Genomic DNA, 20,745 nt, shown 5'->3' on the forward strand with positions numbered 1-20,745 from the left:
TGCAGTCACGCAGTTACAAGACCACAGACCCCTTCACAGCTTGCTGGCTCCTTGCATCTGCATTTGGCTCCTAGGCCCAAGCAAAGATGCCCCCAAAGCATCCAGGAGCCAGACAAATTCAAATCCCTGGTCACTGGATAGAGGCTGCAGGTAGTGGCAGTGGGAGAAGGGTCAGCTTTGCCTGGTGCCTCAGGGCAGAGAAGGGTCCAGGCAGCAGGGAGTCTTGGGGATAAGATGGGTTTGAAGGATAGGGCATTTGAGCAGGAAGCAACAAATTGGCATGAGCCCCAGAATCAAGGGGAAAGCATCCTCAGTTAAGCAGACACGGGACTTAAGAAGGTTGTGCTTTTGGCCTGGTCCGGCTAAACCTTGTCTACTTGTTTTTTTTCAGGTGTGCAGACAAGGCCAGGGACTTGTTAAATGGGAAGCAGTAACATTATGTTTAACATAATTACAGCATTTATATTTGAAGAAGCAACTTGAAATAATTTTAGCTCTAACAATGACTCTGATATTTTAGACAGGCTTTTATCCATGCTCATGAGTCTTTCTTTTTTACCCCCAGGTTAAACTTGAACTTCATAATCACTGATGATGTGAAAAGATACAATTAAATAAATGTATTTGAAAAAAATTGTGTTAGGATGCTGCCAAGCATTGCGCAGGGCTCACCTCTCCTAACTCTTCCCTGGTGTTGCAGCTAGGCTCTCTTCCAAAAGTTTTTACACCTTGCATAGTTTTCTTGGCCTCGCTCAGAGCTCTACCCCAGTGAACAGCCATGGGAGATCCCACGATCTGCCTAGCTGGGATAGTAACATCTGAAATGACAAGGCGGTATGAAGTAAGTGAAACGTGATGAGTTTCAGACCTGGTTTGAACTCTGTGTTGAAAGACAGAGCAGGGCAAGGGAGATCTAGGCTGCCTTTGTATCTGGTAATGTTGGCTGCCTGTGCTCTTGCTGCTGCCATGTGTTGTTGTGTGCTGCAGAAGAGCTTCACATTCTGCAACCCATCCTCTACAGCTCCTGTGCCAGGGAGCTGAGCAGCTACCTCCTCCTGGCCTTGGCCTCTTATTTTGGTCTATTTTGTAGACTTTTGGATTTGGAAATCTAGAAGCCAAAGCCAGTCTTTAAAATAACCTTTACCCTATTCCACCCAAGGTTTTTATAAGGGCCGCTTGGTTGGAAGTTCAGTCAGCTGGTATGGCAGATGTGGTATCTTCAGCAGCCAGTCAGTGTGGATGTACTGCAGAGAGCAGGCAAGAAAAGAAATGAACAAAAGTATACTTTTGAGATAACCAATCCTGCCCTTAAGGGGAGAGAAGGAGTGCCTAGAGGCTGGTAAGAGTCTTTGCATCTACCTCATCCAGTCCCTGCTGAGCACGGATCCAACTGCAATGAGCTGCTCAGAGTCACATCTGATTGAAGTTTGCGTATCTCCAAGAACAGGAAGCCTGCTACCGTCCTGCACTCCTAGTGGTGAAAACACTTCTAATGGATGGCAGATCTTCCTGCTTTCCATCTTGTGCTCCTTGCCTTTTGTCTTCCTCCTGTGCATCCTGAAGAGGAGCCTGTCTCCATCTCTACCGTAACCCTCCAGCAGTACGGAAGGAACAGGGCACTTGGCTGGTTTCTCAAATGCAAGATGAGAGGAGTGAATAGCTCTGTAAAACAGCCTGTGTTCTGTACATGAAGAGAGTGAGGCTATGCTGATGGTGACAGTACTTTGCGTTGGAGAGTTCATTATTAATTGTGTTATCTAGACTTGAATGCTCTCTTTGTCGTGTACTAAACAACCGTTGTTTAACAATGCAAAGCACTCCATCTCTGGGTTAAAGAATATATCTGGGTTCTGTCTTTCATTAAATTTGTTCCGCTGTGTGTGCACAGCATTCCTTTCCACTTAGCCAGCCATCCTCGCAGGCTTTTAAGCCAGCAAGGCCATAAAAATATTTACATTTTTCTATAGTACTTGGTCTTTACATAGTCAAACAAATATGGCACTCAGTAAGAAGTGGTGGGACTTGGATTCAGCAGGAGCGTGTCATATGGGGCTGCAGAAGGCTGCCTTGGCTACTCCCATCTCTGCAGTGAGAGAATCATTCCCTTCGGAGCGAGGCTTCTTCACAGTTGCCCCAGAAAAAAGCTTTGGAGGGAAAGTTCTTTTTTAAAATCTAATTTAAAGACAGATGTGGTTCTCGTTCATGACAGGTCTGACACACTGTTAAAGCGTCATATAGCACAAGAAGGCTGCGAAACGTGGCCTCAGAATTGCTTCAGGCTGTCAGGATAGCATGAGAATCATCTCTCCTGAGTCAGTCTTGATCCTTCACCCATTCCCCTGCATGCTGCTTATGTCACCTCTGATTGATGGTGAAGAATCCGGCCTCTGGGGCTTATCATGCTGAGCAAAGGTTTTTACTTCTGTGAACATGTCTGTTGTTCTCTGTTTTTTGTACCCAGGTTTTGGAGCAATCGTGGCAGCTAGGTAAAAAGTGAGCTGGGTCCGAGGAACCAGGCTGCAGCACAGATACAATGAGGGGAGAGTGCTCCAGTCCTGCAGCACTGCCAGTGCTCACTGGCAGAGGAATTTCCTGGATCCAGATGTCCCAGTTCCACTGAAGTTCAGTGGATGTCCTGGATACAGGCAGTCTGTCACATACACCGTGCTGTTGCAAGTGAGTCTTAAGTAGCTGCAGGGATTTTTCAGCATGCCTGGGCACCTTGCTCCTGCTAATGTCAGTGTTAGGTAGCAGCCTTGGCATGTCTGAAAATCTCACTAGACATTTACTGCAATTCTACTCACTGCAAGCTTTCAGTCAGTCTCCTTTTCCTTTTGGCTGTACTGGGAACAGAGTGAACAGAAGTGAAGGCCCCAAAACTGCTGAACCTAGTTATCCTGAAAGGCAGAAAATCCTTTCCAGATATGAAGAAAAGCAGCTTATCTCTCTTCCTCTATTGCAAGGCAAAGCCTTTAACTGAATTTATATATGTATTTTTACAACTATGTGTATATATATATATATATATAGGTATACTTAAATGGCAGCCTACTTGTGTATATAATTTTGTGTAAGCAGTACACATTATGCTGCCCGAGGTATCCACTCTAAGTCAAGAACCTGTTTCTATAAAAGTCATAACATATTCCTCAGTTCTACAGGATAGATATATGAATACAATTTTATCTACCTTTACATAAGTATGAGACCTATGAGACCGCAGACCTATGTACTCATCACTCTCATTGTAATTCTTAAATATATCGTGTGCATGATCTATCTAGGATAGTTCGTAAGTAGAAATATAGATAGGTTTTGTACCTTGGCAAAGTGTTGGCGGGCTTTACAAAAGTATTTCTTTCTCTTTTGTTCTGCCACAGACACATGGCACAACTTCCCAAGATGTCCCTTGAGGAGCACAGGGAGCACTGCTGGGCGGTTCGTGCAGCAGGAGGCACACCTTGAAGCCATCCTGCTGCAGCTAGCACGGATGTTAAATGACTCTGTGCCAATCACACTACTGCAGCAAATGCCAAATGAATTTGATGTTGAACACTTACATTCTTACCTTTCTCAATAACTGTGTTAATATTACATTAATTATTCCTGAATTACAATGCTGTTGAATGTTGATAAAGCTGAATTCCTTCTTGAAATGCTGATCCTGACAGTCCTATGGCAGGCACTAAAATGTGCTTTCCAGGTCTTAAGGGAAAAGAGGAATATATTACTACTTCTGATGAGAGGACTTCAGAAGAAACATATTCTAGTCACATCTTGTGGAGCACTCGCCTGAATCCCTCTTGCTTTCAGTAGCAGACGCCTTTGCATAAGACATAAAAGGAATATACTCATCACTTTTTTAGTTAAAATTTTATAGTGATTGCTGATGTAGAATCAGCTCAGCGTGTATGAGCTGTTCCCCACAACAGCGGTGCTGTGTGCATACAGAGCTGATCCTTGCCTCATGAGAGCTGATGCACCAGAGCAAAGCTGGCAGGATGAACACGGAGAGATCACTTCTTACTGGTATCACCTTCTCTGCAGTTTTGGATCTGAGCTCTCTGACAACTCTTTTAGGACTCATTTCTGCACACCTACTGTTCACCTAAGACATCCCATGTGTAATACTGCAATTTTCATGCTAAACTGCATGACAGAGTGAGACTGCCAGATCTGGGAAATTACAGTACTTAATTTCCAAATGACTGTAGTAAAATCTTGGAAGAAAAGGGGTTTGGGATAAAATTACCAGAACACCCACATAGCTTGGGAAGTCCCAGCCATATGTAATTGAAACAATCTCTGTGGTGACCTCAAGTACTGAGACAGAAGTACCTGCACAGGCCAGTGCTCTGATGAACACTCATCAAAGGCTTCAGTAGCTGTGTTAATGCAGTGTCCCATCAGCTGCATTCAGCTAAGGTGGTCCAAAGCTCCCAGTCCAGGCTCTTTATAGGTGCTGTGGGAGAAATAAGCAGCTGTGACATCTCTCAGTACCTCCACACCTCCCCAAAGTCTGGATAACTGGTGTGGCAGGGGAAGTGACCAGAGGGGGAGGAGAAATGCTCATAAAATTGGTTTCTGTGGTGGCTGCATGAGTTGTTTTTTTGTTTAACCTTCCACCCTCTTGCACAAGCACCCAGTGTGGCTTTCACTGTAGGAAAAATGTTCCATCTCTCAGGGGGTGTTTGAGGTTTCTGTTTATTTGTTTATTAGAAAAGAAAGCATCTGGTATATGTGTACAAACATTAATGAATCGTTTAAAATATTCTCAGTGCTGCACTAGTGAGACTTCCAGCTATGAGAAGGAAACGTGATGGAAGGGAGCAGGCAGACCCCAAAGGACTGCTTTCCAAGCATAGGATGGGGTGAGAAATCTTTTTTTTGACTTCCTGCCTCTTCTCTCCCTCACCACCACTCCCAGGAGCATTTCCAGCTCTCCAAAACTCCCTTGGTGAGGACTTGGAGTTTAAATAAGTCTCCTTGTGCCTTCTGTAGAGAGCCTGACTCTGGCCAGTGGGTCTCTCTGAGAAAAGCAGTTTATTCCCAGAGCTGTGTGGGACCACAGATAGATGTGCTGCAGGGGAGAGAGAAGTGTGTGTCACTGTAGCTCTGTCCTTTTGCTGGGACAGCCAGTATCTGGAACCAGGAAAATCAATTAAAATTCTTAAGTATTCAAGAAGTAAGGCTCTAAGAAGAGTCAGCTGCTTTCTCAAGTGTTATAAGGAGCACAGCAGGCTGAAAAGCTCTGACCAGAGGAATGCTTGAAGGCCAGTGAACATGAGGATCCCTCAGAGGGCTGGGATTATAGGAACCTCTAGAGCTTCTTAACAGGAGGCAATATCCTGGTATAAATTGAAAATTTAAATCCCCAGCAGTGTAGCACTTGAAGAATTCTAGATTGGGTGTAAGCACTATTTTCCTGCTTTATATTTGTCTCTGGGAAGAAGTTATAAACTAAACCTCTCAATAGAAAGAGATATTCGTGTATCTGGTTACACTTTTAACCTGAGTTGTGTTAGAGGTAGTGTAATTATTTTCTGTTGGATGTTCCTCTCCAAATGAGCCTGCTCAAAGAGTGTTAGAACAAAAATTTTGCACCGTACACAAGGTGTTTGATTTTGCTCACTGCTTGATTTTGTCTATTCCTGCTTCTCAGGCCTTTACTAGAATCAACTCCAGCACCTGGGATCCTTTTAAGAAGAGGCAAGAGCACTGTGTGTGATCCAAGCATTCAGAATCCATGACACAAATCCTCAGATGTGGTGAAACCGCCTTTGTTATCACCAGTCTATAGGTAATAACTTTTGCTGGGGCCTTTTGGTGCCTACATTTTCATACTTTGGATACTTGGTCTTGTCTGAACTTTCTTCAGCCATTATAAGGGCTAGGATCTCAAAGTGCACTGAAGTAAGAGTGTATCACATGGCTGCTGGTACTGGCACTCCCAAAAAATGCCTACCATTTTCCATATCTTTGCCACAGAAACCTAGATAAAAGCCAAGCCCAGTCTGGCACTAGGAGCAACAGAATTTGCCTCACCAAAAACATCTGGATGTGCTTGATGGCAGTGGTGAGATAAAGAGAGCAGGGAACACTCTGAAATACATGCATTCCAACCTGTGGCTAAAACCCATTGCTCAAATGCTGAGAGGAGCTTAGAGATGCATGTTTTGAATCTTTCCTGTTTAGTTATTTGTTAAGAGATACTTAATCAATTATCTCCCTATCTTGGAAAGATTTTTTATTATTAAAAGCTACAAATAAGAAACAAACTGGGTCCAGATTCCGAGAGACAACAGTGGACCTATTACAGCACAATTTATGAGGAGGTTGCTTTGCATGCTTTCTCCAAACACCGTATAGAAGCAGATGTGTGCAGTTTCATGGGTTAGGGGGAGGAGAAGGGCTGCTTTCCCAGTGATTGCACATCCTGCTACAGCATTTAGTAGCAGGATGCATTTAGTAGCATTTAGCCTCTGCAGGAAGGTCCTAAAAACATCTAAATCCTAAGGTATATTGTGATTTCATTCCCTCTACAAAATAACCAAGTATAGAGCTAAGCCAGGAGGTAGGAGGGTTACACTGTGCATAGATGGCAATTCCACCTTACATAAGAGTCCCAATTCCTCCTGCTTCTCCCAGGGCTGGACACCTCCAAACTTACCCATACCTCAAATGGGAGCTGCATCTGCTGAAATGTCCCACTCACCCAGAGAGATTCTCTCTCTGTTGTTCCCTCTATGAACTCATTCATCTTCCCAATTGCTTTTTGTAGACAGCTGCTGAATCATGCACAGAAATGTTCATGGGAGGAAGAGAATTACTTCCTCAGGCAGTGCTAGCAGCAAAGGGCAGTCAAGGCAGGTTTCCCTGGTTGCTTCTGCAGAGAAGGCTCTGGGCATTGCTGGAGGCCCCTCTTAATGGCAGCTGCTTGCATTTGACAAAATATTTTTTTAATTTATTCTCATTTTAGATGCTTTAGACTGAGCTTATTTTCTCTTCCTTTTGGTAAGAGCTGTACTCACATTGTAGGAAACAGCTTCACTACTCTACTTTGGAGGCCCTTTCTGCTGCACCAGCATACATGTGTGCTTGCAGCCACTACATGCAGACCAGACCACTGCATCCCTCCATCTTCTGGCAGTGTCAGTGGACAGCTGGGTCCAGACCCCAGAATACGTATTTCAGTCTGCCAGGACTCTTCTGAATGATGGAGTAAGAAGAGCTGCAGCTGCTTCTACTGTGGTGGAGATTAAATATTTCCCAGAGACTGCTCTTGGGTCTGTTGATTGTACTTCTAAATGCTGCATGCACAATGTGGCCAGGGGGTTAGACCTGAGCCATAGAAAACTTTCTGTGAAGAAGAGAGGGACACCATCTCACATGGTTAATGAAGGGAGCAGGGTGCCTGGAATGGCACAGTGCTGCAGAGAAGTGTCTTGATGATTCTCTTTGTGCTGCTTGTGAAGCTGAAGAAGGACAGATGTCTGGGCAAAAGGTAGCAGATAGCCAGCTGAAGTGGAGTGAAGCCACAGGAGCTAGAAATCCGAAGGGAATAGCTTTGCTCCAGCTGATGGAAGGAGTGGGAGAAGGGATGTGTTTTCTTGCAGACAGGAGTGGCTGCTGAAGGGAGTGCAAGTCTGTGTTCCTGCACACATGGTGGTGTGATAATCAATCTTCTGTGATTCTGACAGGTACCTGCAAAGAAGCAGAAACAAAGATCACATGACAGTGATTAATGCATTTCTAGCTGTCAGACTAAGAATATTGGTAGTGGGTAAATAAGCACTAACCCCAGAGAAAGCTGCAGAGGGTTACAGTACTGGAGGGAATTGGAGCTCAGCACTTATTTACCACAAACACTTTCTCTTTTCTATTTCTTGTTTGAAACCACTCTGCTTCCACAACAGGAGGAGAAATTGATGCAGGATTTCTGAAATAAAACTATGCCTCCAGCCTAGGTTATACATGAAAAAGTGGTAAATGATGCAGCTAACCCCAGCCTGGTTTGCCCTGGACAAGATCTGGCATTGTTTTAGACACTGTGATACAGCAGAGCATCTGCAAAGGAGGAAAACAACTCTTGCTGTACTTCATCGCAGCTTTGGATAGCTTGAAGGTAACTGAAGGCTCCCTCACTCTGTGCAGTGTACTGCTGAATGCTTCAGCCTTGAAAGCCAAGAAAGGCTTTGTAGCTGCTGAGTGCCTGGTGTGTCTGCCATAGTAGGCTGTGCTCCCTTTCATTGTCACCATGCCTAGGGCTATCTGCGCCTTGCTCCCTGTGCAGCAACAGGATGTTTGAGGGGCTGTTGGGGAGTTGGGTAGGGCAGGACTTGGGGCAGGTGCTCCCTTAGGCTGCAGTAGCAAAAGGCATTTCTAGGGGATGGCAATGCTCGCTGCTGTGCTTCACACATGCTGGCTCCTGGGCTGAGGACGAGGACAGCACTGGCAGCCCTGGGTAGTGATGCCAGGACCTGGCACACTCAGCTGTGGGATGGAGCCAAGATGGTTGGGCTGGAGCAACTCTGGACATGCTTGGGAGCAGGATAACAGCCTGCGGAGGCTGAGATCCCAACCAGGAGGCAGCAGGCAAGTTGAGGCACCTCCGGGGCCAGGCAGCAGCTGAACAAGAGTTGCAGTTTTCAACTGAGGTGGCCAAATTCTGCCAAAATCTTGTTTAACATGCCTGTTGCATTTGCAGGTTTTCTTTCCTTTGTCAGAGTGGCAGCCTTTAATCTTGGTGGCTTGTGTTCCTTTTGTAAGTGGAGTTACGAATGTTCAGCCCCATTTAGAAGATCACTGATATATCTGAGTGAATGTTCCTGCAGACAACCACAGTATTCAAGGTACAGCATGGTGTACTCTGCCTGGTTCTCACATCAGTTTCCAAGCTGAATCCATGTACCTAAGGGCTGAGATGTCTGTCGATGAGGTTGTAGAGTTTGGTGGCTTTTTTCAGGGATGTTTTAATTGTTCAGGAAGTGCTGGGGACGGAGGGTGGCTGTAAAACTGTGTCAACCCTGATGGGTACGGCATGACCAGGCTGGGGTGTTCACACATCCCCTCACCTCCAGCATTCAGCACCACACAAGTTTACTGCTCAAGGATGGGCACAGAACCAGTATTTTAGGATTAGTTATAGTTGCACACAGCTGTCATGTATTTGCCAATCTTATTCTCAGTGGCTGAATTCAAGTGCTTTAATCCTTTTGGTTAATGGGAAGAAAAGCGGATGGCACTAGCTATGGCTGTCTCATGGATCATTGTCTGATCCTGCACTCCTTAATGCCCACGTCAAGGCTCTCTTCTGCCTCTAGCACTTCTCCTCCAGCCCCTGTTCCCCATTTTTTTCCTAACATGTTTTGTTTTGCTGGCTGTGCATTTCCTCAGAAATGCTCCTGGCTCCTATGCTACTTGCCTGTCGTTCACTGTGGCTGTTCTTCCCAGGAGTGCCACAAAACAAGCCCACCTCTCCTAGCCCCACTGTCCCACACTGGGCTCCCAGACTGAGGCTGCTGAGGCTGCTTCAATTCCAGGACCAAGCTCCGTGCCATGAGAACACAGAGCCACGTTCTTAGGCTGATATAAACTGGTGAAGCTCCATTGATGTTGGTCTACCTAATACAAGCTCAAAATACAGATGAGAGTAAGTGAATAATTCTACTGAAATGTAGCCAGTGCTGAAGCATACCTGTTCTGTGGGGATGCTGAGAAGTGAAAGACATTTCCACCCCTTTCTGGCTGATGATCCACAGCTGAGTGCAGAAGAAAAGCTGCGGTGTAATACATGAGTTAGTTTACCCTCTCTAAAATGTCACCAATTCTGTGGAGAGATGCAGCAGCAGTTTAGCAGCATGTAGCCCATGTGGCAGAGGTGCTCCTGTTATTTATATGGCTCCATAAGTGAACTCAATGCAGCCTATCCTCCAGCATTTCAATGCAGCTCACTCCCGAGCAGGGCAGCAGCGGGCTGCAACCAGCCTGGCAGTGTTGCAGGGAAAACCCCAACTGCTCCCAGGCCTACAAGGGGACAGTGCAGTGTCCCCCCAGGGCCACAAATGCTTGGCAGAGCAGCAGAAAAGAGATGGATTAAGTGCCAGGAGAGGGAAGAGGTTTCCCTCAATGTTCTATCCCTTTAATGTCTCTCTCCTTTCTGTCCACTATGGTTCTGCAAAAAGCATCCAAAGAGCAAAGCTTACCTTTCCTTATGCTTTCTTGCAGGAAAGGTGAGGAAAAGAAAAAATGTTCCATCTTGCAGCTTTGGATGTAAGGCACGGAGGTTAAAGGGCAGATCTGAAGCAGGTTTAGGCCTACGTAACCAGAAATGCCCCAGGACAGGTTCCCTTGAGAGGGAGTGGAAGGAGAAGGGGCTGACCAGCTCTCTCAGGAGGATTTTGCTTTGTTGCAGTGAGGTGCTATCCAGGGCAGTCACTATTCTGTACCTGGAATTGAATTAACATTATTCAGATTCCTCTTATTTCAAGGGGTTGCAATATCTGTGACATCTTCTGCTTCTTTTTTTTTTATTTTTTATTTTAAATATTTTCTCCTTTCTTAGGGGGGAGCCGAGTTTGCAGGTTCCGGGAGGCTTCTCACATGGTTGTGGGTAAAGACTGAGGCTGCAGGACTGTGGGCTGTGCTCTCCACCCTGAAGGGAGCAGAAAGGCCAGGTAGTTGGGCAGATGAGGTGGAGCAAGAGGCTTTTCCCAGAGTTGTTCTTGTATGCAGTCGTGGGGTTTTCCCAATGGGAAACACATCAGCAGCAACTAACTGCTGGGGTGGGAGTGAGCACTGCCTGCACTACAAAGCTACACCCTGGAAAGCAGTGCCTTGACCTGAAAGTGGAGTTTATTAACTCCAGATTTTTACAGCATAGCTGGCACGCCAACAACACTGTCTGAACGCAATGAATCTCTTGCAGATATAAACTAGGGGAACGCATCTCCAGTGCTGCGCCAGCCTGAGTCACGCGCGGCTGTTGTGCCAACTGCCAGCTGCTGAGCAGCAGCGAGCTCTTGGCTGTGCAACAGGCACTGCACACAGGGGCTCTCACCGGCTGCCTGACGGGCACAGCCAGATGGCAGCTGATTTGCTGAACACAGAGCACAGGTGCCTTGAACAGCAGACTTGCCTGTTACTTAAAAGGAAAGAGATTGCCTAGGGCTAATTGGTTGCTCAGCAGGAGGAGAAGGAGCTACAGGTCCTGCTTAGCTGCAGAGATGCCTTAGAGGACAGCTGTGGGATTTACCTCTGATGAAGGAAGTAGGGCAGTAGCTATCACTGTCCTAACCATCATGACCCTTTTCCTGCTCTGAGATGTCTAGAAATACATTTGCTGTGATATGTCTACAGCAGATAGAAAGGCTGGGAAGGCTACCTCCCACTGCTGCTTGCTTCTGTCTTCCAGCTGGAAGTAACCAACTGTGGAGCTGAGCTGGTAGAGTGAAACATACTAGGCTCTACACCTGCATGCCCACAGCATCATCTGTCTGCAGGAGAGGACCAGGGACTCAGCACCTCTTGTGTTTCTGCAGCAGGCTTCCACTCGCTCTGCAGGTTGAGGGCTTGAAGCCCCACTAGCCATAGTAGGAGAAGTCTTTTATAATGTGTCCATAGGAAAGGCTCAGGAGGGAGTTGGATGTAGCAAGAGCAGCTGGCAGAATGGAGAAAGCAGGAAACCCTCTTGCTGTGTTCCTTCTGTTGAATATAATGTCTCTCCTGCAAATACTGCTGGAGGTCCTTAGCATGTGCAGGAGGTTGGGGAGGTGAGTGAGTTAGTCCTGTCTCTTTTAAACAAGAGAACAGCTATGCGGCAGAATTTAGGTCAGATTGGAAACCAAAACTCTGAAAATAAACTTTTCTCCCCCCAAATGGTTCTGCAAAAGCCTCGTACTCAGGTAAAGCTTTATAATTGTTGAGCACTGAACAAAATTCAGCTGCTTCTAGGTATGGTAGGAATTGCTGGCTGAACGTTTTGTGCTATTGATGTGTGTCCTGAACTTTTTTTTCTTAAGTAACTGTTCATTTTGACCCTTCCGATTTCACTCTGAGCATGAACTTTTAATGGGGGCATGTTCCTGTTTGCCCCAAACCTGCAGACCGCAGTGTTTGTTTTTGATTGGAACTTTGTTGGCATTTCTGCCGAGCAAATACAGTTATCAAATGTATTCAGATCTTAAAATTCAAGTGAGAGCAGCTTATGTGGGTGCAGGGATGTGCATAGCAGAGAGAGGTGGAATAGAAGTTTGATTATTTTTCTTCCTTTTGTGTTGCAGGACAAACCTTCCAGAAAAATGAAGGTTCTGCCACATGTTTCCCATAACCAGCCAAATAAAATATTATGTTTTAAAGCATTCAAGGTCAGAGGAATAACTTGGGCTCAGCAATTTTTTCCTCCTCGCAATAGCTTCTGCTGAATGTGATCTTTAAAACTATGCATGCGGGGGGCCAGATCCTGACCCCCACTACATCTGCTCTGCATTGCTGCTGAAAATGCAGAGCAGGCAGAAAGCTGGCTTAGCTGGATTGCTGGAGATTACCCTGACCCAGTTTGTCAGCCGCAGGGCAGGAGCCTGAGCGCCGAGGCCAGGGCATGGCAGAAGGAGGGGATCTTGCAGTGACATCTGTGTGTCTGGGGACTCGTTGGGTGGGATTGTGGCTGTCCCCTGTTAGTGTTCCAGCAGTGGGGTGGTCCTTGGCTGCTCTCACAGCAGGGCTCCAGTCATGGGCAGCAGCCAAAACCCTGTGTTCCAGGCTCTGAGTTTTTCTTTAAGGCTTTGACTAGGTTGGCTTCTACAGCCTTTTTTTTTTTTTTTTTTTTCTTTTTTTTTTTTTGTTTTAAAATCCCTTTTTTTTTTTTTTTTTTTTTTTTTTTTTTTTTTTTTGGTTTAAAATTGATTTCTTCTCTTAGCAATAATTTGGCCTTGGCTGATTTATAAAATCTGCACGATTTAATAAAACGTCTGTACTGAGTTCACCTGTGATCATCCGCCTCTGGAATTCCAATTCTGCCTGTTCTGTTTTCTCACAAATTGACAGTGCTCTGAGCTTTCCTCAGAGGTGTGGACCCTGAAAGAGAGCACAAGGAGGAAATCTCAGTTTTCATTACAATGTAATATTATAAAACATGCTTCTTTCTTCTGTAATAATGGAGAAAAGATTGAAAACATGACCTGAATATATTCTTCAGGCTCAGTAACTGGAAAGCAATGAATAAAGAACCAGAAATTCACTGAGTTCTTCGTTTGCTTGGGTTTTTAAACTAGCATCAAGATTTTGGAGGCCTCATTTTCAGATTTATCATTTGAAACAGGCACTGCTGGGTCCTACTGAATACTGCAGGGCAGCTGTTCCAGATTGCTGTGCATTTTCCCTGCTCATCAGTCACTTAACCTGCGCAAGTTCCTTCTGCTTCTAACCCAAACCAATCTCTTCTAGATTTCATTTACTGAAGCTTGGAGAGCTCGTTTATGTGAGGAAGCTCCCTTTGAGACTCTTTGGGTTGCTTGTGCTTGCATGACCTGGTGGAGCAAGGATGGGAGCATTTCCCAGGAGAGAGATGTCTGGCCCTGTCTGCTCTGGTGCTGGTTGCTGCAGGATATGAGTGGCTTTCACTTCTCAGATGATAAATGGCAGTGTCTGGTAAAATACCAGCCTGCTAGGACCAGTAGGGTGGAAAGGCACTGCCCAGTTCAGCACATGGTATGTGATTTCAGGTGGTGGGATGGTACTGTTTCAGAGCACTGGTGTCTGCAAACTCCCCTTCTAGTATGCCCTGCTTTAACCTTACAATCTAGTAGAGCTGATACTTCTCAGCTTTGAGCAGCCAGCCCACCATGTGCTGTTGGTGGCTCCTGGTCAGGTTTTCAAGATGGTGAATGAGGAGAAGTGCTGACAGAGATGACTTTTCTCCTCTCTTCACTGTAGAGAGGTACTCTTTGGATGCATTTTAAGGTCGTTATGCCAGGATTTTACTGTTTCACCACTAGCCAGTAGCAAAGGGAATTGCATTTTTTCTCCCCTTCCTCTGCAATATTCCTGCAGGTTTTGTGCTGTTCCCTGTCCTTTTCGTGCTTTGTGCTGTGCATCCTGATCAAAGCCCTGTGTGGGGATAATGCCAGACCCTTGTTCCCTCCAGCATCCATCACTCACCTACTGGTGCAGGGAGATGTGGCTCCACTCTCCTCACTCCTAAGCATTCCCACTGCTGGCTCTGTTTCTCTACCTTCTGCTTTAAATAAGGACTTATCACAGGTCTGAGCTCATCAATCACACCCAAACTATTTTTTCAAGATTACTTTTATGATGTCTTCCTCCTGTAACTTTTTTCACAGCCCCAGCTCAGTTCTCAACACACAGGTTTTGTTTCTATGTAAGAATGGAACTGATAAAGCAAGAGAAGAGGGGAAATATGGAAAGACAGACCAGCATTGAAAGCAAAGTGTGAGTAGGGCACATTTAATGTTATACTACTTGGCCAGAGGACTGCTGGCAAAGATATTGCATTAAATGAAATAAAGGCCATTTACCCTAGAAAGTTAACAGGCATGGGACAGACAAGTAGGAGCCTTTTCGTTCTCTTGGGGTTTATTGTATCCCGCCAGCTGCTGGGGTTGCTTTCCTGCCCACAGCCTGGGTTTGCCCAGTGTTGGCCCCTGGCCTGGCTGGAAGTCCCAGGGGCATCCTATGAGACAGGAGGTTGTGATATGAAACCTCAGATTCTTTGCAGACACATTGAGGTGCCTGAAAGTGCAGAGTGGCGCTTCTTAAAGGACACTAAGTTGTAGGGAGAGAGGAGGAAAGTGCCCAGCTTGGGGATTGAGTCTGACCCACCTGGAGACTTTGAGAACTCCCCTCCCCCTTCTTCCCTTCTAGGACTCCTAAATACGTTGGAAAAATCTGCTCCAGAGTAATTATCACTTCAGTTGAGCATTTCTGCCTGCCCAGCATTGAGAAAGGAGTCTCGGCGAAGTCCCCTGTTGCCATGTGAAACTGCTGCCATAGCATGCCGTTACAGCATGAGGGATGCATGAGTCCTGGGAAGACAAATTACTCCTCCAGCTGCGTGTCTCAAGCTGATGTTGCTTTGCAGTGGGGCTGTCAATAGCAGCTGGGGAGCCTTGATCCTGGGAAAAGATATGTTGGTTACTTGGGTTGGTTTTAACTATTTAATGCTTTGTTGGCAGCCTGATGTGTTACAACACAGCTTGAAGATGAGATGGGACACTGTCTTGGAGCTTGAGGTCTGTCTGGGCCCAGGAAAATGGATACGTTTGCAGTGTTGTTTGAAAGCTGCACCGACCTGTAAGTCACTGTATTATTTACATAATTTTGTCTTTCTCTTTTACATCTGTATTTCAAACATCCGTTATGAGGCAGTACTGCTTTTAGTGGTGAGCCAACTTTTTCTTCTAAAACACATGTTCCCTAAAGCCTTAGTGCTTTATTTCCTTTGTTCTGATTTATTGCTGTTGCCTTACCACATGTGCTAGGCACAGACAAGAAAAACTTCCCAAACCAACACAGCAGCCCTCTCTACTCTCTTTCCCAGACCATATACATCAGGATTAACACACTGGGTTTATTATATCAAGTGATTCAACAGTGAACTAATTTACCTTTAATTTCTTGGCTGCTTCCAAGTAGAAATGCTGATGGAGAGTATCTGTAGGTTAATCGTGTGCAGCTTGAGCTAAAGCCCAAAGAAAGTTGCTGTAGGAAACAGAAAGTTGGGATACAAGCTAAATTTGGAGGAAGAACAAGATTTAAAAAAAATAATAATAAAAAATTAGGTTGACTGCATTTGTAAATCTAACAAAGGATTTTGTGAGTATCAGTTTTTATTTTTCTTCAGTCAGGACCCAAAATGGCCATCTCAAACAATGAACCCTCTTCCATGAAAGACTCTAGGATATCTCAGGGTAAGCTCCAAGCAGTAGCAGTTGCTGATCGCTTGATCAGTTAAAGAAATGTGGAGGTGCTTGAGATAGATAAATTGATAAATTCTAATAAAGGTGGCTTTCCTGGAGGTTGTTCAGCCTTGACAAAAGCAAAGGGCTACATTATTTTCACTGATGTTTATACTAAAGAGAGCATCGCCTTTTCTTCCTTGTTACAATTGCAAAGATTAGCCTGGTGGAAGGGCAACACAAAAATGTAACAGAGGATTTGAGTGGCTTGCAAATAGGTAACTGCCACCAAACTCGACAACACGGGGATGAAGCCCCTGTCTTCCACAGACAGATATTTTGTGTTTGCACTGGCTGTGCTTCCAGAGTGCTAGCATACTTTTCCCTCCAAGAACACCATTGGCTTTAGCAAAATCAAACTGACATTCTTCATCTTTTCCTAGTGAGGAAACAGATTGCGTCTCAGTGCTTTGTGAGCACAAAGATCCAATAAAACTGCATGATTGCAAGGGAAGGGATATCCTGACAGAGAGGGAACGCTATTAATATTTATCTTCTTAATATTTTCTTTCTTTCTGTAAACCAACCCAAAAGCAGATTGTGCTGTCAGGTATCCTCTCACTTATCGCTGTTCAAGCTGCTTTTCCTTGCTCATTTTCTCCCTTTGAGGCATGCTATTGATGTGAAATTTGTTGTCATATTCAGGCCTGTTAACTGTGCTAGTTAACAAAGGAAAGCATTCAAAAGCTGGCTTAGAGAGATTTTTTCCCCTCCTTTTTAAATGGAAACCAGCTTCCCTAGCAAACCCTAGCAAAATATTAAAGAATCTGCTCCCTTGAAACCAGTATGAGGCAACAGCAGCAGTTGCAGCTCATTGCAACATCTTGTCTTGCTAGATGGAGGCACACTGTGTTACAAGTGGGGCTGCTAACAAAACTTCAGTGTAAGAGCCCTTCTGTGATCTGTCTGGTTGGGACCTGCAAACTTGTCTGAGCTGAGCTGAGGACCCAGTTTTGCTTGGTTTTCATCACAATTATCTTTCCAGCTGTAACACCAACTGTAAGAGTACCAAAGTCCAGTGAACAACTGGAACCAATATGGCATGTGAGAGCTTTGGAGGCATTTTCAAGGAGAGAACATTGTTTTTGGGCAGGAGAAAGTCAAACCCCACTTGCCTAGTTTAAACTATTCACGAGAAGATCTTTCTCAGAAAGATTTAAAAGCATGGAGCCCTTTTTTGTTTTCTTAGAAAACAGGAAATGAGTTTCAGCCATGCTGTTAGCTGATTTCTTAGGTGACTTACTTCCTATGATAACTTTTGGGGTCTGGAATGTACAGAAATTATCTGAAGGCATTTTCAACACTTCAAAATTAAGCTCAAATTGTTGAAATTGTGCCAGCATTTAAATGAAAATTATTTTCTCTAAACAAACACTTGAAAACTTTTGTACTTTTTTTTTTTTTTTTTTTTAATTGCAAGCACATTCTTAACTCAAACACCTTTGCTCTGTGGTTTCTGGAGTATTCAGCTTGCACTGCTAAAACCAGATGTGCTAAGGATGTAATTGAACTCTAGATCTTTGGGTAAAGACTAGATGAGCCAGAAGGGCTAGTTTTTTGCCCAGCACAGACACATAAGTAGGTGTAACAGCAAATATCATTCCTGCCTCTGTGCTCTGAGATGTCTGGGCAGCAGTACTGGTGCAGATTTCTGCTCTGCAGAGAGGGTTGAAGCATGCGGCCAAGCAGCCAGGTCCTATGCAGCTCATGGCTGGAGATGGGATCTGGCCAGGATGTTTGCTGCCATGCAGGTGTTCTGATATTCAGGGGCTCCTCTTGGAGAGCCATTGCTGTCCTCTGGTGGGCTTTCAGCTCTGCTAGGGTAGGGCTGCACTGCTGCCCCAGGCAGATGTTTGGTTGCAATTGCTGGGCTGGTAGCTGGCCGCAGGAATGAAAAATTAATCTAATGTCTATAAAAGAAGTGGCTGAGAGTTTCTGTCATTTCTTATGTTGAGTTGAGAGAAGAATCAGAGAGTATCCTGAGTCAGAGGGAACCTCCCCTGACACAGCTCCATGCTGTCGCTGTCACACAGAGCAGAGCTCAGCGCTGCCCTCCGCTCCCTGTGAGGAGCTGCAGCCGCCATCAGGCCTCCCCTCGGCTCCTCTGCTCTGGGGGGAGAAGAAGGGAAACACACCTAGGTAAAGGAGGCTGACCTGGTAAATGCCAACTAAGGATGATTTAACAGATATCATCTTGTCCATGTGTAGTGAATGAAGGAACCTGTGAATGGTCCCCTCGGCAGCATGTTACTTGCTGTTACTAACTGCAGCTCTGGTGGGTTAGCACAACTGGTCCTTCCCCAGACATGAGCTGCTGCTCAGCCACAGGTCAGCAGTCTGTGCTGGTGTCAGGGCAGGAAGCTAGCTCTGTCGGTGTGCTCTCAGGGGGGCAGAGCAGAAAGCTTCCTTGCTGGGAGTTGGGTGGCTGTTCATCTTTCAGATGCCATTAGTTCTACTCACGCCATTAGCAAACACTTCTACCAAGTGCTGCTGTTCCTTTGCAGTGAAGGACATGTAAATGCAAGGGACCGTGCAGTGTCTGAGATCTCGAGATTCTGACACAGTCCTCCTATTGGATGCTCTGTAATTATCTTCAATTTAACACATTGAAGGAGGCTGCTCATAAGATCAATTCCATGTTTAAAAAATATTCCTGCAATAACTATTTACAATAGCAGTAAAAAGGGAAATGTTACAAGTTTAAGTAACCTTAAATCTAAAGTGATCTAAATCACAGTGATCTAAAGAAGCTACAAACTAAACAGGGCTGCATGAAACCCTATGGACATGGCAGTCCTTCAGATGGATGGGATGCTCTTTTCCAATACGTATTGCCACAGATTGTGAAGGTAATGCTGTTCCTCTCAGCTTGCTTCTGCCTACCTATCCATGCCAGGATCAAACTGTAAATGTAAAAATATGAGAGGAGATAGGATAACCCAGAAGCTTATGCTGGCTTGGAAAAGGACGTGGAGCACATCCAAATAAGAGTAGTCTGGAAAGAGTTTGTGATGGTCTGTTATTTCATTATTAGCTAAGCAATGTGAGGTTTCCTTTTCAGATGAGCGCATTTCATCTGTTGCATAAGATGGCAATTACTCCTTGAGAGATGCAGCAGTTCTGCTAATTTAATGAGTTAGCCTTGCAAATTAACTTACATCCGCCATTGGAAAGGCCTTTTTCAAGTCCCACAAGCATGTTTTAGACCTCTTGATACAGCTAGTAGCATGCTAGTCTTTCACAAGCAGAAAGGCCTTCAAAAGTATGCAAGTTATTGCTGGCATGTTGTATTCTTGACATGCCAAGGAAACGTGGGTTATTTTCACACAAACAGGCCAATCAAAATGGTTCCTTAGCAAGCTCTGTAAGAACTCCTGGGCCCTGAGAAAGTAAAAGGCATAAGAAAATCACTGCTCCTGAATTAATTTTCCTAGATGGATTGTGCTGTCACACACAGCAGTGTGTGTGGGTAGTTCATTTGCACTGGCTAAGACCTCTGATAAATTAAGGGATAGTAAAGGATGAAAAGGAAAGAAAAAAAAACAAAAACAAAGACACAAGGACTAGGAGATAATTTAGACATTTGATCTTTTAAGTATTTATCATCAAATGCAGACTTTGACAAACTGCAGACACTTTTGGAAGTTCTTTTTATGAGCTGTTAATTGGCAGGTGAATGTAGGTGTTGAGAGGAAAGGGAGCTCTGCTGAAAGCCTGGGGCGGTGCTGAAGCAAGGTGACTGGAGTGTCCTCAAATCTCCTGACACTGCAGCAAACAGGTTGAGCTCTACAACTACAAATGTTGGAGGCTGTTTTGAAACTCCCTATTAAGGACTATGCATGCTGACTGCAGTATCTAGGCGAAGGCAATTGGGTATCACAGCTGTGGCCTCAGCTCAGTGTTTCTTTCTGAGCTGGTGTTACTGTGTAGGGTTCTTATTATGTATTAGGTTACCAAAACCAAATTATGACACCCACCAAGGCTGAGTCCTATGATTAATGTTAAAAAAGTAGAGCCTGGTCTTGGCTTGCACTTTTCTTTTGCAGTGTAGGAAAACATTCTTCCACATAGCCAAGGGGATTTTTAACAGCAAAGAGATGGAAAGCAGACATAAACATTGGTACTTTCTGCACACCTGCATTCTTAGCTGCTCCTTTGGGTTGTATTTTTACAGGTTTGGTACCCATGCCAAATTCGGTTGTTGTGCTTGCTGCTTGGGCTTGGAGGGGACACAGCCACCTACTTCCAGCTTTGTTTTGGCCCCACCAGTCATTAAGGCTTTCGTAGATTAATGTGAACAATTACTGATAACTGTGTTTTTTCTCAGGGTGAGAGTAGTTCTTTTGGAAATACTTCCTCGTAGGAGAAACATCAGGGAAGAGGCTACTTCTGTGCCATCGAGCTCCCCTACAATCCCCTACAATCTGCTATGTTGATGGCTAGTGCAACACAGCCGTAGAGACAGTGCTCTGTCTTGGACACAAACCACTGACACAAAAGCTCACATTGCCTTCCCTTTTTCTTTTTTAACCTTGCATTTAAAAATTGTCCTTTTCTCTCTTTTGGTGAGCAGCAAGAAGGAGCCCTGATTGTGGTGCTGGCACAACAGCAGATGGCAGGGGAGCAAATCGAGGCAAGCACCTCTGATGCACATGTGGACAGCTGATACTGCCGTTTCCTATTCTTATCCTGATTCACTACTCCTGAGAATGTGAGCTAAGTTTTCTTTTTCTTTCCGAAAAGAACATTTGGCAGGGTAACGTTCAGCATC

At 45.0% G+C, this 20,745-nt stretch overlaps 1 protein-coding gene and 2 long non-coding RNA genes across 3 annotated transcripts in view; all 3 read left to right on the forward strand.

Moving 5' to 3' along the window:
* Positions 1–2,540, forward strand: part of LOC122165340 — a 45,606-nt gene extending 43,066 nt beyond the window's left edge. The window contains exon 7 of the mRNA XM_042828219.1: positions 2,462–2,540. Coding sequence (XP_042684153.1) covers positions 2,462–2,490 — 29 coding nt within the window. The 3' untranslated portion in view covers positions 2,491–2,540. The remainder of the gene's footprint in view (positions 1–2,461) is intronic.
* Positions 2,541–4,732: 2,192 nt separating this feature from the next.
* LOC122165357 lies at positions 4,733–7,999 on the forward strand. The gene is made up of 3 exons (XR_006170454.1): positions 4,733–4,871; positions 5,663–5,800; positions 7,917–7,999. It is a non-coding gene; the product is annotated as an uncharacterized LOC122165357 (long non-coding RNA).
* Positions 8,000–14,361: 6,362 nt separating this feature from the next.
* On the forward strand, positions 14,362–20,634 carry LOC122162252. The gene is made up of 3 exons (XR_006169454.1): positions 14,362–14,448; positions 15,192–15,309; positions 20,548–20,634. It is a non-coding gene; the product is annotated as an uncharacterized LOC122162252 (long non-coding RNA).
* Positions 20,635–20,745: the final 111 nt, after the last annotated feature.

The sequence above is a fragment of the Centrocercus urophasianus genome, unplaced genomic scaffold (assembly GCF_019232065.1).
Source record: "Centrocercus urophasianus isolate 14NV4802_14NV808 unplaced genomic scaffold, USGS_Curo_1.0 seq_10, whole genome shotgun sequence".
Classification (NCBI taxonomy): Eukaryota; Metazoa; Chordata; class Aves; order Galliformes; family Phasianidae; genus Centrocercus; species Centrocercus urophasianus.